At 38.0% G+C, this 16,392-nt stretch overlaps 1 protein-coding gene across 1 annotated transcript in view; it reads left to right on the plus strand.

The window, feature by feature from the left end:
* The window catches only part of SORBS2 (sorbin and SH3 domain containing 2), a gene marked incomplete at both ends in the record, with an annotated part of 66,961 nt that overhangs the window by 10,323 nt on the left and 40,246 nt on the right, over nt 1-16,392 (plus strand). The window contains 5 exons of the mRNA XM_080632115.1: nt 4,693-4,837; nt 7,148-7,323; nt 11,826-11,892; nt 12,685-12,729; nt 13,939-14,125. Coding sequence (XP_080488241.1) covers nt 4,693-4,837; nt 7,148-7,323; nt 11,826-11,892; nt 12,685-12,729; nt 13,939-14,125 — 620 coding nt within the window. The remainder of the gene's footprint in view (nt 1-4,692; nt 4,838-7,147; nt 7,324-11,825; nt 11,893-12,684; nt 12,730-13,938; nt 14,126-16,392) is intronic.

Genomic DNA, 16,392 nt, shown 5'->3' on the forward strand with positions numbered 1-16,392 from the left:
TCTGTAAGCACAGATTCTGCCATGAGTGAGTGCTCCTCCCACACAGTGAGTGAGTCCTCCACAGCCATTCTAGATGAGCTGCAGACTTGTAGCTATGATACTACTGACTGCTCTGAAACACCTTCCCCAACCTTGAGCCAGATGTCTGCTGTGTCTGATGGCACCACCTTAACCAACACTGCTGCTGCTTCTCATGTAATTATGCTTCCTTTTTTCCTCTTCCGTTTATTCAAACAGGTAGTCAAAGGGGAAAAGAATTCAAACTTGTCTGTTCTGTTATACAGACAAGTGTTCTGCTAGTATTCTTTTGTGTGTGTTTGTAGTCTGACAGTATGTTTTGCAACAGTTGTTAAAAAAAGTCATTGGCATAGCAGCTTTGGTAATAAGAAAATGATACTAAGTTGTTGTACAGTTATATTGTCAGCTAAGGTGTATCAAATGCTTTGCTTAAAATAAATGAAAATAAATTCAATAAATACCTGTTCCAAATGCATTAAGAACAAGCAGTATGTAGAGTTTGAAGAGATTTGTTTAAAGTATTGTTAACAATGTACAGGTCTGTGGAGTTTGTAGCCTCTGGGCTACCACTATCTTTGGTTTATACTGAGGTACAGATTTCAATAATACAACTTGCAAATTCATAGTAAATGTTGGCAATATTTAATGCAGTTTTTTCCCCAGCCATGACCACTGACTGCACGACACTGTTTTTCTCTCCTCTAACTAACCTTTTCCTCTCCTAAGCACAGTTTCTTATAGGAATGAACTTCATAATCTTGTGGTACCAAGTGTCCCGTTACTTTTGTCTTGGTTAAATCAAGGAAAGAAAACCAGCCTGCAATTAGACATTTTATATGTACATTCACTTTTCTGTACCTTAGTACACTCATATATGGGTGGAAAGAAGGTATGGAATTTGGGTCAAATCCTGATCCCTTCTGATTTCTTTTGAGATGATTTGCATGACTAAAATGAGTCAGAACAAAGCTTTCATTTAAATCGAGCAATTCATTGCTGAATTGCAAAGTAGAAGGATGTTCTGAGACCAAAGTTTTACTGGGCCACAGCAGTGTTCAAACTTTATACAACTCCTTGAGCATGTTATCATTTTCAAGTCTGAAAAGAGAAACAGTGTATGTATTTCTTAAAGTTTGGTATATATTTTACAACCATTTTGAGCCCAAACTTGCGCATATTCACCTGGAGAGTCAGTGCTCTGTTGCCAATGCTCTGGATGCTGTTAAAAGAAGTAGTATTAATAACAGGCATGTGAAAGCTGTCATTCCTAACTCTTGTAACACAGTTCTGCAACTTTGTTTTTGTTTTTACATTTTTCCTTTTTGAGAGTCAGTACTGTGAATCTGCATACAATAGTTGTAACCAAAGATACCATAACTGATACAGACTGGTACATGTAAATGAAGCACAATCACTACATAACCATTTACTAGCTATGGGAAGTATGGAACATTTATATTTTCTTTTAAAATAATCAGCTGGTTTTGTTTTCTTTAAGCAGTATTTTTATAAGCTGAACTGAACAATCCTTTTTTTCCTTTTTTGGATAGTCTCTCTGTAGAGGGATATGTTGTGGTCAGATATGACCACCACTTTCTCTCTTACACGTGGCAGGGATGAGCATAACAGCTGTTCAGCATTAATTGACAAAAAGAAAGGATGAGTCTCCCATCAAAGGACAAAAGTCCCCAGACAGTCTTAACAGCCCCACAGAAATTTAACTACTGGCAAGACCCACCTCTGCAGTATAGAAGTCTTCATCTCGCATCCTCTGTAGGGGAGGGCCAGATGACTGTAAATATCTGTGAAATGAGAAAATGATGGGGAAGCTGGTGGTACACACACACGTGCTGCTAGTGGTTCTACACCTGTAATGGTCTTCACTGTCAAAGAAGACTCCTGTTGGTTTTGTAGATGAAAACTGCTGAGGTAACAATAAAAGTGACATAGGATTGTGCCAACTAGCACTGTACCCACATAAGATGGAGCCATGCTTTCAAAGACATTATATCCACATTGGAAATGTTTTTTGATTCTTGAGGTCCTTAATGAGAGCTTAGGCAGAAAGGCTTTCTGAGAAGAAGCAGCAGCATCAGGAAGAGCTGAATCAACAAAATTGTAAAATGTTCCAGGCAAAAGGCAGAGCTAAACATAAAACTGTGGTTTATTTGTTTGCCATACTTTTAGTCACAGATTACAGCTTCTTTGAAAACCTGAAGTATGAGAATCATAATTCTTATTTGGGCTTATGCTTAGAATTGGAGTTATAATCAGAGAGCTGCTGGTTTTGGAAACTATTTTTTCTGATTCTATTCCAATCGCGAACATTTCCCTTATAAAGTAATTTTCATGGGTTCTTTATGGGGTTTTTTAATGTAATTTAAAATTGTGGAATCTAATGGAAACTTGGAAATGGAAGTACACATTAGATTTTTGCCTCTTCCCAAGTTCCAGGACTGTCTTGAGCTTCAAGAATTGATTCTGAGTATTTTAGCCTAATTCAATGTCTGGAGGCTGTGCAGCATGGCTGCACAAAATTGCCCAGACATCTGTAATGGTACCTTGCTACTTTTGCTGCCTGCCTCAGCAGAGAGAACCTTACAAAACAGCTCCAGCCCCATATAGGTGCTTTGCTCTGCTCTGATTCAAAAGTCCAGAGACCTGCTCTTTCTGATGCTCAGGCAAATTAAAGGAAGCTCAAATCTGGTACCTAAGAAGAATCTTTACAAGAGACTGATTACCTAGAAGCAGAAGTAGCAGGCTGTGCTAGCGGATGTGCACAGTGTGCTGGAGGGAAAAACTGGAGGAATTTAGGGACATGAATAGCGTCAAAGAGATGAGGATTATCTTCCCAGTAGACTGGGAAATAAGTTCATTTTGGTGAAAGTTATTTTCTGTATCATCTTATTTTCCTACAAAGGAGATTACCTAGGAAAGTGAAAGGTCTAGTTCACAAACAGGCATTTTAAAGATTTCATTTCCTTTGCTTCCTTAAAAGCAAACTCAGAAATATTGTGTATGGACATGCCTCACATTTATGACTGATGGCCATCAGCTACTTGAGTGGATCCTGTTTTCATGATAATGTGTACTACTTAGCGTAAGAGCTTTATTGTCTAAACCAGCTCCTTGGTAAAGCCCAGCTTTACCCAGAATTTACCCAGAATATTTGAATTTTTTATTACAGTAATTCATAAGAGTTGTTTTCCAGTTGGCAAAGATCTTAGACTAATTCTGCTCCTCTCCTCGGTGAAACAAAAGCCATACAAATTGAGTAAGAACGTGTAAGGAATTTTTTTTTGTAGGAGAGGATGGTGTGAGAAAAGCCAACTTAATTAACATTTTGGTTCTTAACTTTATTGAGGAAATATGTAAACACAAGTTTTTAATGGAGACATCACCACAACACAAATCCTTCAGCTCAGTTCTGGAAACAGGCATCGTTAAACTGAGAAACCCTGAATCCATCTAGGAGTTCACATGATATCTGCATAGGAGCCAGAATTTGTTTTGCTGTCTTAGCTATCAGAGGCTGAGGCATTAAAAATTTCAAATCAAACCAGTAATCTCCAAAACACAAATGTATACAAGAGGTCATGAACTATTTCATTTTTTAGTGAAAACATACTATGTCTTTTAATACATTTTTACTTAATGCTTTGCTGCTTCAGGTAGTCTTGTGTTTTACATCTATAGCATGTTTTAGATGGGTTTGTTATATAAATTTGAGCAAAGTTTGTAGCACTTCTGATTTTGTTCAAATTTAAAGAGAGTTCTGCATTAAAAGAGGTGTTACAGAGAATTTATCTCCCTTTTCTGATGAAATATTCACCGCTTTCTAATTTCATTCAGTGCTTTCTCAATATCTCTGTTTTGATCCTTGCAATGCTGTCTATGAAAGTGCTACAGCCCAGATGTGGGGATTCTAAACCTGGGGTCAGGGAAGCAGATTGTTTCAGAAGTACCTCTTGTGACTGAAGCTTAAACAGCTTGTGATGCTGCTATACTGCCAGTTTACTTAGCTTCCCCATTTTATTTATTTGATTTTGTTCTGTTGTGTGGTTTCTTTTGGGGGGTTTATTTGGTGCTATTTGTTTTTATTATGATGGGTTACATGTCATCATCCCATAATCACTCCATCTGGCTTCCATTTTTAAAAGAAGTTTTGGCTCACTCTTTTTAGCTAGTCTTAATGACACTTCTCCCTTTGGTCTGCACAGAGGTTGCCATTAATGCCCATAGGGCTTGAGCGTGTGTGTTAAGGGAATATGTCTCTTGGAGTGAGTCATCTGTGGCAGGCAGCCTTTGTCACACAATGAGAGGAGCTTTTAATGCCATCTTCATTTTGTATTGCTGTCAAACCTCTTTGGACCTTGTTTGTTCCATCTTCATCGCCTTGACCATGGTCTTTCTGTCACCTTCCCATAATTTCAGCACTCTTCACAGACAGCACATACAAGGAGAGAAGAGGGGAGGTACAAGGTATATTGAGGAACACATTCTGCTCCCCTTGTGATGAGTTTCGTATTTCAGTGAATGCAGATGCCGTTATGGCTAGGGTTCCTGAGAACTGGTAATCGGTGTGCAGATGACAGTCTTGCATCACTCTTTGTTTGGATGACAGTCGGAGGGCTTTGTGTGTAGTTTAATGGCATGTTGTTTTATTTCTCTCAGGCTCAGATCACAGTGAATGGGAACTCTGGCACTGCTGCCAGCCCAGTGAGTTACTTTCAAAGGCCTTTTTCCCCTTCTTCAGCTTACCCTCCACCAGCTTCACTCAATTCCAACATTGTTATCATGCAGCATGGCAGGATGATGGGTAAGCCTCACACAGAATGTTTGCTTTATACATTATGCAACGTATTCCAATTCACATGGCAAAGACTGCAAACAATTGCAGAGTGCTTCACATCCATAATAAAGGTATTGCCTGTTCATCTACCTTGGGAAGTAAATGCAAATAAATAATAGCGTTTATTGTTAGATACAGTAGTGATCCTGAACTGGAGTTAAGTTTTATTACTTATGTATGTGAGAGTGACCTCTTGCCACCTTTCTACTAGCTTTATCAAGTAAAGAGCATATATCAAAATAGCTCAGCCTGTGCAGCCCCTTCAGATTTTGCCTCCTTTAAGAAATCGAGGGCCAACTTTGTACATTGATTTTCCTCACAACTTCCATAATCTTCAGTAGCAATGGTGCCAACAACAGGAGGGGCTCTGAGCTTTTAAACACCTAAAGTTACATCAATCTATAATTACTTTATGTATTTTTATAGGGCATTGGTTGAGTTTTTTTAAAGATGCATGATCAGCCTTAGAAGGGTTCTTTGCTGGTATAACCCGGTTTGCCAGAACAATCATTTGCTTGCTGCTTTTTTCTACCAGTGTTTTGCATATTCAGGTCAGACTGTACGAGCAAATAATTTGAATGTGATCCCAGAGCTTTTGTTTGTTTGTTTGTTTGTGGGGAAATTAGGTGACAGTCTCACTCTGAGACTTAAGCCTTCAAAAATGCTGCTATCCCTATCATAGCAATAAGTACAAAAACTGAACACTTGGGTTTCTCCACATCCCAGAATTTTAGGTTCTTTGATTGCTTATAGTTTGCTGATCTGAAGACCTACTAATTCTGTAGATGTTTAGAAATAAGTAAAGTGCTTTCCCATAACTTTTACTCATGTATGATGCTGAAGTTCTGTGCTCCACAGTAACAGCCTGATGTAATTCTCCTTGCTCGTGTAAAAGTCCCACTGACGGACTTAGTTCAAGGCCTTCATAAGAATGAAGGATCATATCCAAAATATTTTCTAAATTTAACATCATGCATTTTGGAAAAAAGGCCCAAATATTCAGCTGTTTGCCAAGCAGAGTTGCCCCTCGCCATATATGTGTAGCACTGGATTATTTACAGGATTTCAAACTTGAGTCAACAGCTGAAACAGCCATGCCAAATCCAGTTCTCTGCAGTAGGAGTGAGCAAAAATATTCAAATTCAAATTAGAGCTTTCAGTCAGTAGAGCTCCTTTTGCTGATTTATATTACGTTCAAGTATTTTGCTTCAGAAGAATCAACGCATGTCAATGTGAAAGGCAATTGTAATCTTCACCAGTAGTGTTAGAATTTATTTTTATTCCCTGCGTTCATTTATCCTGCAGTGGAAATGTCTCACAAGCACTGTACCTGCTCTAGCACAAAAAGAAGCTTTGTTATAGCAGCCCACTAATTTACTGAAACATGCTGCCTAAAGGAGTAGGGCTCTTTTCCTGCATATAGGAAAGAAGTACATTATCTGCAGCAGTACAAACTTCCACATGACACATCCCAGCAGTGAGATGGTTTTTGTTAAATAAACTACTCTGAATTTTAGAGGGAAATGGTAATAGTGACATGTGAACTTCAGTAACTATATAGGAAGAGGGCAGGGGGTAGAAATATTGCAAGTCATCACAAACCAGTAGCAGCCTGCATGGATCACCCTAAGTGCTGTAGGGGGATCATCAGATTGCTGCCCAGGTGCCAAGTTACTATCACCCATTATGTGGAGGCTCTTAAGCATACCAATGTAACTGTAAGAGATGAAAATTGTATGTCTGAATTATTTTTTAAAATATTCATGCATCAAAACTTAACACTTCTAAACATATATCACAAATTTTTGTGGAGGGCTGTTTGGAATCTATTGCTGTGCTTACAGAACAGCAATTTTCTAGAGTTTGCTAGACTTGGCAGGGGGAGAAGTTTTGAAATTATATCACTAATTTCAAGCATAGGAGAGGTGCAAGAGTTTGATTTATAAGAAGGCAGCTGCCACTTTCTCAGTAGACTTTGCTGGATTTTTGGAGGGTTTTTTCTTTCTTTTTCTGCGTGAGTAAGATGCTGTGAAAAAGTGCCTCTTATCTAAGATGATCTGAGTTTAATAGCTTGTCTGGTCCTTAAATAAGTTTATAATGTAACATTAAGTAGGGCAAAGCCTCAGCTAAGATGAATTTTTTTTTAAGCATTGTATATGTATGTGGGTGAGATTGTTGTCAGTCTTTGTACAGCACAATGAAATGGGGAAGCGTGATCCAACTGCCAAGTATGATTATTGTAAAGTTATACAATATTCTGTCATGTTGTCTTCACAGAGTCCACAGAGACATACTCACAGCATGTTGAGACTGTTGGCAGTACCACCACCACCAGTACAATACCAATCTGTAGGTCCTCAGAAGAAGAAAAAAAAATTACAGTCATTAAAGCTCCACATTATGCCGGGATTGGCCCGGTGGATGAATCTGGAATCCCTACAGCAATTAGAACGGTAGGAAATTCTGGGAATCTGTGTATGAACTCATACAATGAACTGATTGTTAGTAATGCATTCTTCTAGTCTTATATAATGTGGAATACAGTGCGCGTAACCAGCGAGCTCATGAATATAATATTGTGTGCTGACGGAAAAGGAGAATGCTGATGGAAGCGTAATTGGGCGACCTCCTGTTTCTAGTTTTAATTAGAAGTAGCCAAAAATTTGTGTCTCTCTCTTGCTTCTCTTTTAATTCTTGCCTTTTGGAGATAGGCAGTAATTGCGTTGTTTCATTATCTCTAAAATAAACTTTAGACATGCTGTATATATGCATGCAAGTATACATATATACATGTGTGTGTGTATAAAAATCTCATGCTTCTGCATTTTGGGGAGCAATGGTTCTTGTGTCATCAGGGTAGTGTAGAAATTAATAGTTTTGTTCTGATAATAATCTAAGTGACTAGCATTTTGGTGGAAGTGCAATATATAATCACTGTGCCATTTAATCGAACAGCATGGAAGCCTCTTCATTGTGCCTAGCCCAGTTTGGATCATCTGGCACTAGTTACTGCTCGAGCAGTCCCAGGATGTCGAACTGAGAAGTTTTGTTTTCACTATGCTGAAGCATTCTTTCCACTCTGCTGTCAGGGCAGCCTCTTCTGGCTGATCCAGAGAGCACAGTGGCAGCTGCACTAGGTCTGGGGAGGAGTGCTTACTGCCCTTCCCAGCCAGAGAAGTGCTGTGCTAGACGGAGAAAGCGTAAGAAGAGTGGGAGCCACGATGAAAGCGGCAGAGCCCTTGCAGGTGAAGTCTTTTTGAGGTGCAAGGATGTAGCAGCTGTTGGATGCACCCTCTCTGCCAATACTGACATAGGGGGTTGTGTCGCATTGCCAAGAACTACTTCAATGGATTGAAAAGTTGGGGGGGAAATCAGGAATTGATGGAGAAAAGCAATAGGAAAAAAATCAGAATAAGTGGTAAGATGGGAACAATTTTTATAAGAATGGGGGGAAACTGTGGCATTTCTTGCTTTATTTTTGGTAGTAGAAGTAATGCAATCAGAATCTTTAAAAATAAAAATCCTTTGCAACAGTGCTCTAGCTTCCTACCCCCTTTTTAAGTAAATAGTCCCTATGCTTTATATAAGATAATTATTTTTGTTCTTTTTTAATAGCAGATTGATCTACGAGGGTGTATATCAGTTATATAAGATTGTAACAGAAATCCCCCTCAAGTATCCTTAACAGAGTTGGCAAAGCGCCAACCTATATTTAACTTTCTGATTGTGTGGTCTGAGTCTCTCATAGATTTTCTCCTAAAAGCATAACTTAATTTGAATTAGGACATTCTTCAGCTGGATTTGCTCTGGTTTTTGTTATGTTTCCATTTCAAACTATCTTAGAGCTTGTAAACTTAGTATTGTAGAAATGAATCGCACAATGAGGTATGAGCTAAAGGATTATGCTAGCACATGTGTGTGAGTGTGTCTCGTGCCACTTTGTGTTCTCAGGACTTACTTAGCTGGAAGTGAGATTGTTTTCAACTTACTTATTTGAGATCACATTTTAAATGTGGATGAATATATTTGAGCCCTGTATACCCCAGTCATGCAAGAACATCTTTACACCTCTCAGAAGTGCAACACTATGCAAAATCATGCAAAAACGTTATAACTGCATTTCCCACGAACAGTAGAAGGTAGGATGTATCACTTGCTCTTTCTCCAAGGTCAGTGAGCAATCCAAGTAGGAATCTTCTCCCATAAAATGCAGCTTCACTCCATCTGGAGAGCGAGAGAGAAGTTTTCAGATTAGTTAATTTTATTGCTGCATGCAAGGTTTAAAAGTTTCTTATTCTTCCATCTTTATGAAAATCTTGACAGTCTATCAAAAAATCAGTAAATGCAGGTTCACGGGTGATAGGTAACATACACACTGTGCTCCAAAACACTATGCTATTCAAAGGTAAGCATGTAAATCAGAACCTGGGAGTATCTGTATTCCAGATTTGGAGGGCTTTCAGGAGTAGGGAGATTTTCAAGCTGCGATTATCTCCTCCGAGTCTGTCTTTACTCTCAGAACATGGTTTGTGACAGCTGTTTAGCCAAGGAAATCAGAGTGATGTTCTCTTTCTATTCCTGCAAACTCTCTCTGTCCAAAGCTGCTCAAAGGGGAAGGATTCCTATAAAGCTTTCCCATCTTTCAAAACCTTGATCTCATGTTGGCATGTTCCCTCCATACCATTTCAGCTCCTCCCAGCTCTGGGAAGTGCAATTCTGAAGCCTGAAAATGCAGATCATTGTTAAGTTCTGCCACCATGCCAAGCCCTGCCCCAAAGATGTTGAAATTCCAAGGCATTAAAAATGAAGTCTGTGGAAAAGAGAGGACAAAATACTGTTCACTCATAAAAACATCCAGTCAAATGGCACCACCAGACTTCACCACTATGACAGGTTCCTAGGAAAGGAAAAAACATATTCATGGAAAGCAGTATGACTGCAAACACAGAAGTTTCACTGAAAGTCTTAAATGCCTGCTTTAGTTGCAGAATTTCTGATGGATTATAGGAATACTGTAATGATTATGGACTTTCCTAAGTACCAACTGCAGGTACTACTTCTGTCTTCTCTACATGCTATTTGGCTGATCGTTCATTCACATATGATGATACCATATTCCAACATTTAATTGAAACAACTACAATGTATGCAAAGCAGGATGGCATCTGAATGGCCTGGTACATTGTGATTACTGCTAATTCCTCAAAAAAAGATTGGTACGTAGGATTAGTGAATATAAATTGAGTAAATGCATTTTTAAATTAATTTATTCCTTAACTAATCCTATCTGGCTTATAATGTAAAGGCAAGTTAGTGGCTGAGGCTTTAAACCCCAAGGCGAGGAGGGAGATGATGAGAGAAAAACATTCAAATGTCCAGAAACATGTTGGGAGGCTGCCTTCTCTGGTTACTTGGGAGCTTATCCATACCTGATCTCTAAGTGGAAGCCTCCTGTAGATTTATGGAGGACCAGACTGATAAGGAGGATCTGGCAAAGTGGTATCTGTGCACCTTTGTCCCTTGACAAAGATAGGGTCATAGCAATTTACAATTTATTCACCTATCACTGATTCGAGCTCTGTTGGAAGACCCTTCTTGGCCCAATACAATTAGAAAGGCAGTTGCAGTATCATGGGACCATTGCAGGTTTCTACTGCTGTGGGAAATTAGTACCACCACAGAGGTTATGCACATCAACATGAATTCCTTGAGAACTTCTGGACCTCCTTGTAAACTTTTGAATATGTATTAGAGCACCAAACCAGCATACTTGTTTCAAATCCAGCTAAATTATTCTCACCAGTGTTTCACAAGTACAGATGTTTCATACCTTTAGGAAAACAATGTTAAATCACAAAAGTGTGATTTACTAAAGATGCCATGGTACCAGGAGAACACACTCAGATCTGTAGAGCTGAATTAGTGGATTTTCACTTTTCGTGGTAAAGAGGAGTGGGCAGAGCGTATGCAGATTTAGTACTAGCTAATGCAAGATAATGCACATTAAGACAGGTCCTTTGAATTATCCTTGTGCACCATGAGACTTGAAGATAATTTTGTACATCTGCATTAAAACTTGCTTTTCTGACTACACTGGAAGGAGCAAACTTTTTAGGACCTAAGAAGAATAATCCTGAAAGCATGTTTGCCTTTGTGTTATCTCCTTTTCTGGAATATTATCATCCTATCTTGAAGAAAATGGCAACAAAAGAGAAAATGCAGAAGAGTAAGAAATAAAAAGAAGCACAAGCTTGATAATGAGTAGACTCTAGGAACTTTGGGATTGCTTAGTTTACAAAAGTAGGAGTAAATACAATTTAATGAGTGGTTATTGGAAGGTCTGTTGTATTCAGTTTTCTCAAAATAGAAAAATAATCTAAAATTAATTTGCTTGGAAAGGGAATTTAAAACTAATGAAAGAAAATACCGTTCGTTTACAATCCAAATACTAGCTCTTAAATATAGTGTTGTCTTAATTCTTTTCTTGGTAGTATTCAAAAGGTTTTTACATTTTGAAGACAATCTATGTTGGAAATTGCCAGGAGTTCAAAAGAAGCTTTTCTTACACTCTCGTAATTGCTGAGGTGTTTGCATTTTACTGTAAAGTATCTAACATTTGTCGTGGTCAAATATAGGGCACTAAGAAGATAAACTCTTGATCTGGCACTAATTCCTATGTTCCTAACCACTGTACCCTCCAAGATTAGACTCCAAAACTGTCTCAGTCTTCAGTGTCTTCCAGGACTTGTTGTAGGAATTCCTAGATGAAAAGCATAAATACACCATTTGAAATAGATGGTATTAAAATGATTGTAATAAAAAGGGAACAAACCATAACAGACTTTGTGTCCAGAATAACTTTAAATGTCTGACCTGATCTGTATACACAGGGTTTTTGTTGGGTGGAGGTTTTGTTGTTGTTGTTTTTAATTGTTAAAAATTATGTTTTATTTAGACGGTTGACAGGCCAAAGGATTGGTACAAGACAATGTTCAAGCAAATCCATATGGTTCATAAGCCTGGTAAGTATGCTTTTGTCATGGCTGGGTAGTTCTCAGTAGCATTAAAAAATGCACTTTTCTGCATTTTGATTGTCTCCTATGTGAAAATACAAGTGTTCACCAAGTGTCAGATCATGAATCAAAGCAAATGGGTTAATTTGAGATTACTGCAGAGAGAGTTATTTTCCTCTGCCAAAGGCTGAAGATTTCTAATGCGTTTATTACTAAAACGAAACAAAAATGAAAGTGATTAGGATACCAGTATGGTTCCAAGTCACTGAGAGCTCAGTGAAGTGATCCCCATCTCCGGTTTGAAGGATGAGAAATTGGCTGCTGTAAATCTCCTACCATACCAGCTTTCTTTTGGAAAGCTGTTATGTTAGAACAGCTGAATATAAAATGCAAGCAGGAAAATTTTGGTTTACAAGATCTGTTTTGAACAAGTCACAGTAGATATTTGAGGTTGCTTTTTGTGATAGTCTCTAGTAGAGGAGAGCTGACTAAAGGAAGAAACTGAGCTTGAGGAAGTGAGAAGAACTGACAGAAAGCTGTAATTTGCAATTCAGTGCTAACTGGTAAGTACACAATATAGGTGACATGACCAGAAGACATCCTTTTACTAGTAATATGGTAAAATTAGCCCATGGTAAGTATAATGGGACAAGGTCTTCCGAAAACACCTGTGGGATGAGGAAAAGAAATACAGAGCGTGATTGCCTACCAAGCTGCTGTTCGTATTTGCAAGAACAAATCTGCATTGCTGTGATAGACTGGCTTGTATTGTACTATTGTAACGTGTATTTCTTTTTGTAGATGACGACACAGACATGTATAATACTTCATATGCATACAGTACTGGTAGGAATTATTCCCTCACTTCAAAATGAGTCTTTTGTTAATGTCAGCAAGTAACAGGGGTAGTTAACTATTCATGCTTGCTTTTATAATGCTTACATAAACACCTTTCATCGTCTTGTTTGATCTCAGTTGGTGTTTTTTCATGCCTTTTTTCCCAAATGAAACAGTTTAATTTTGGTTTCATTCTTACCACAGAAATGAATTGCAGCTGTGTGCTTCTTACTGCAAATGGAGTGCAGTGTAATACTGTAGTTTCTTGATTACATTGCATTTATTTTCACTAGTGATTGTGAGTAACGCAGCCTTTCCTCATCGAAATGGAAAGGGAACTACTGTTGTTAAAGTGCAAATGCTAATTACTAACATGGGAAGACAAAAAGGTTGTACTAAAAGCAACTTTTAAGATATGCAGTAAGAGTGTCTAATAAAGATGATTCTGGTTTATGATCTTTTCATTTTTGCTATTGGCACAGCTGTTGACGTTATTAGGCTGCAAGAAAGACATTCATCTAAGATATATAATTGTTGTGTCTTTCAGAAGATTATAACCATGTGGTAAAATTATTTACAAAAACAAAAATGAAAGTGTGAGTGGACTATATGTGCAAAACCCCCAAGTGCCTCATGCAAAAAGACCATTAAAATTCTTCATTTCAGTGTTCGTTGCATTCAGTGTGCTCTCAAACTGCCTTTTTCTGTTTTGTTGAGAGCTTTTGTTGTGGGTCAGTTTTTTGAGATCTGTTTGGATTCTTGTGATCCTCTTAAAGTTACACTATTGCCTAATTGTCTCAGACTAACAGTAATTATTAAAACAATGGGAAAAAATGTGCATTTCCTGCCTCTTCATTCTGAACATAGAACTGAGAGGCAGGATGAGCCTGAGGAGTAATTACAGGCTGTCATTAACAGCTGTGATGGATATATCCATCACAGCTGTTAATGACTTATTAATTAATGTCTAAATTAATCATTAATTTGTTTTAAGTATACTGCACTTTATCTATGTATTTGTAGATTTATATAGAAATATAATAAAAATAATCTAATGAGCTTCATAGTATACAGCAGTGTACTTTCAAAAATGCATTTACACACTTTTGTAACCTTGCTCCTTTATTGAGTAACAGTGGGTTCTTGTAACATTCCATGTTGTGTTTTATTAAAGCTCATTTTGATGCTTTGACTGTTTCTGGTTTTGTTTTATATTAGGTTCCTACAGTCCATCCTTCTCTGCTCAGGCACACCCAGCTGCAAAGACACAGACATACAGACCATTGTCTAAAAGCGCTTCCGACAGTAGCTCCGATGCTTTTAAGATCTCATCCCCTTTACCGCCGCCACATGTGCCACCTCCAGTACCACCACATCGTCTGAGGGAAAGGTCTACATCAGAAAAGTGAGTTGCATATTTTCAAAAAGTGTTCTTGGTATGTACAGTCATCCAGTTACAGGGTATCACAAAGGATAGAATAGAAGGTGTAGAACAATAAGACTTCAAGGGCTTTATTCAAGGAACAGTCCAATAAGAGGGGTAATCTTCATCACTAATCTTCATCACTAATCTTCAAGACATAGTGCTGCTATTTCTTCAACATGCTAAAGAAGTGCTTATTCTTACAAGTAATACCAGCATGAGCATTTAAGATTTTCATTTTTATTACCAGGATTGTCCTGTTTATTGTATTTCAGAACAATCCATGCTCTAGCAGCTATCTTGAATAGTTAGTCTCTGAGTAGCAAAAGCTATTTATGGTTTCCAGTGGAAAAGAGAAGGGATGCTGGAAACTGAAATTCAAGTAAGAACAAAACCGCAAGAGTGCATCAGTCAACCCACTTTCCTCAGATCTCAGAAGTGCTTTATATCCCCGGTTTTTCTACTTCCATCTCCATTTTGGTAGACCAAGAAGGTGTTTACAGATTAAAGGGGCATTTCAGATTTCTCATGGTTTTCCAGCTTCCAACTTGCTGCACAAAACCAGGTCCCAGTGGTTAGAGTCCAGTCTGGAAAAGGTTAATAATAATTCAGGAAATAAATGCTTATCCTTCTGATAAAACCAAATGCACACAAACTCTATAGACTTTCAGTATAACTGCACCTACTAGCGCAAGCAAAAATCTTTAGCATTTACATTCATGAATATAACATGTTAATATAATACTATGTTGTTATACATTCATGTATATGTGTGTATATATTTAATATATGGTGGGGTTTTTTCCCATTAGTGGCTACAAACGCATCTTTTTTTGGTTCCATTGAAGCAACAAAACATAATTTGCCCATTTTTTTTAGCTTGTACATTGTAAGTATTTTTATATGAAGAAATTTAATTAAGCAGTTTCAAGTAATTTGCAGTCTGAACAAAATAGTATGAGAAAATTCCGTACTAAGTGTTTAGACTATGAATTCTAAGTAGTGGCAATGCAGCAGATACACATACGGGAGAAAATAAGATTCCTTGACAATTACTGATTTTTGGCTACTCCTGTTGCTGAGGGCAAGTTATCAAGAGGAAATCCTAGGGGTTAGAGTTGGGCTGCTTCCCAAACGCTGTGAGATTTGTATTTTGTTAGCAAGTCATACGGAAGTGTAGATTTTGTTAGCAAGGCACCAGAATATGGATCTGCTTAGCTTTGGCCTCTGAAGTTATGTGAGTCATCATCCTGTGCTAGGCCAAATGCCTTGGTCACAGAAACTGAGGCCTGTTGCAGTTTCTTTTGTCAAGCTTGAAAATAACTGCTTCAGCACTGAATTTGGTTGTTTAGGCTCTCCTTTTAATCTCATGCATGGTAAGACAGGCAGTCAAAATCTACATTCTCCAGCCCAGGGGATGCCAAACACGTTAGTTATGCTTTGCCTGCTGCTGACAGCTCTAGCTTGTCAATCTTTTCCTGCCATTGGGAGATTCTTTTTTAATTGCCTATAAAGCCTGAGTATTTAAAATCTCACATAAGAGGCTTAGGTCCACATGTATCTCAGTTTTGTAGCTGGGAGGCAAGATATGGTTTGCATTAACAGTTGGGCTCAAAAATATAGTCCATAAGGGATTACAGGCTGAACTGCAAATTAGGTGAACTCAGTGAATCAGAATTTCAGTAGCATCTTTTTTACTTCAGTGACTTGCAGTAGAATGCAACTTTATCAGAGCATTTCCATTTTCCTGTTCGTTCTCAAAACATGCAACCTTTTCTCTCCTGAAACTATTTTTTCCTCAGTGAAAATAAACAATAGAGCCATGTAGAACCACTTCCCTTGAAATGCAGGGCATTTTATAGAGGTGTCTGTGTCCCAGAGATTGCACTCACAAATGTACTGTAAACAAAAGGTACCCCATAGATTGCTTTAAGGCACGTGATATGTGCCTTATTATGCCAGGTCACATCAAACCAAGTCACATCAGAAAGACTGAACTGATAGAATTTCATCTGGGTATGCTCTTTCTTATTGTAAATACAGAGAATAGCTGTTAGAATTTCCCTTTTCCCTTCCCCCATTCTTTGAGTTAGTAGTAGGTCATTTCACACAGAGCTAAATAAAAAGATGCGTGAGCTGCAGTTTTCCAAATGCAATGTAGGTGGCAACTACAAAAGCTTCCATGAAAAGGTAGCTCTCATTGTAATAGTAACTAAATAACTGAATAAAATAGTATGAATAGCTATGCT

The sequence above is a fragment of the Psittacula echo genome (genome assembly GCF_963264785.1).
Source record: "Psittacula echo genome assembly, chromosome: 1".
Lineage (NCBI taxonomy): Eukaryota > Metazoa > Chordata > Aves > Psittaciformes > Psittacidae > Psittacula > Psittacula echo.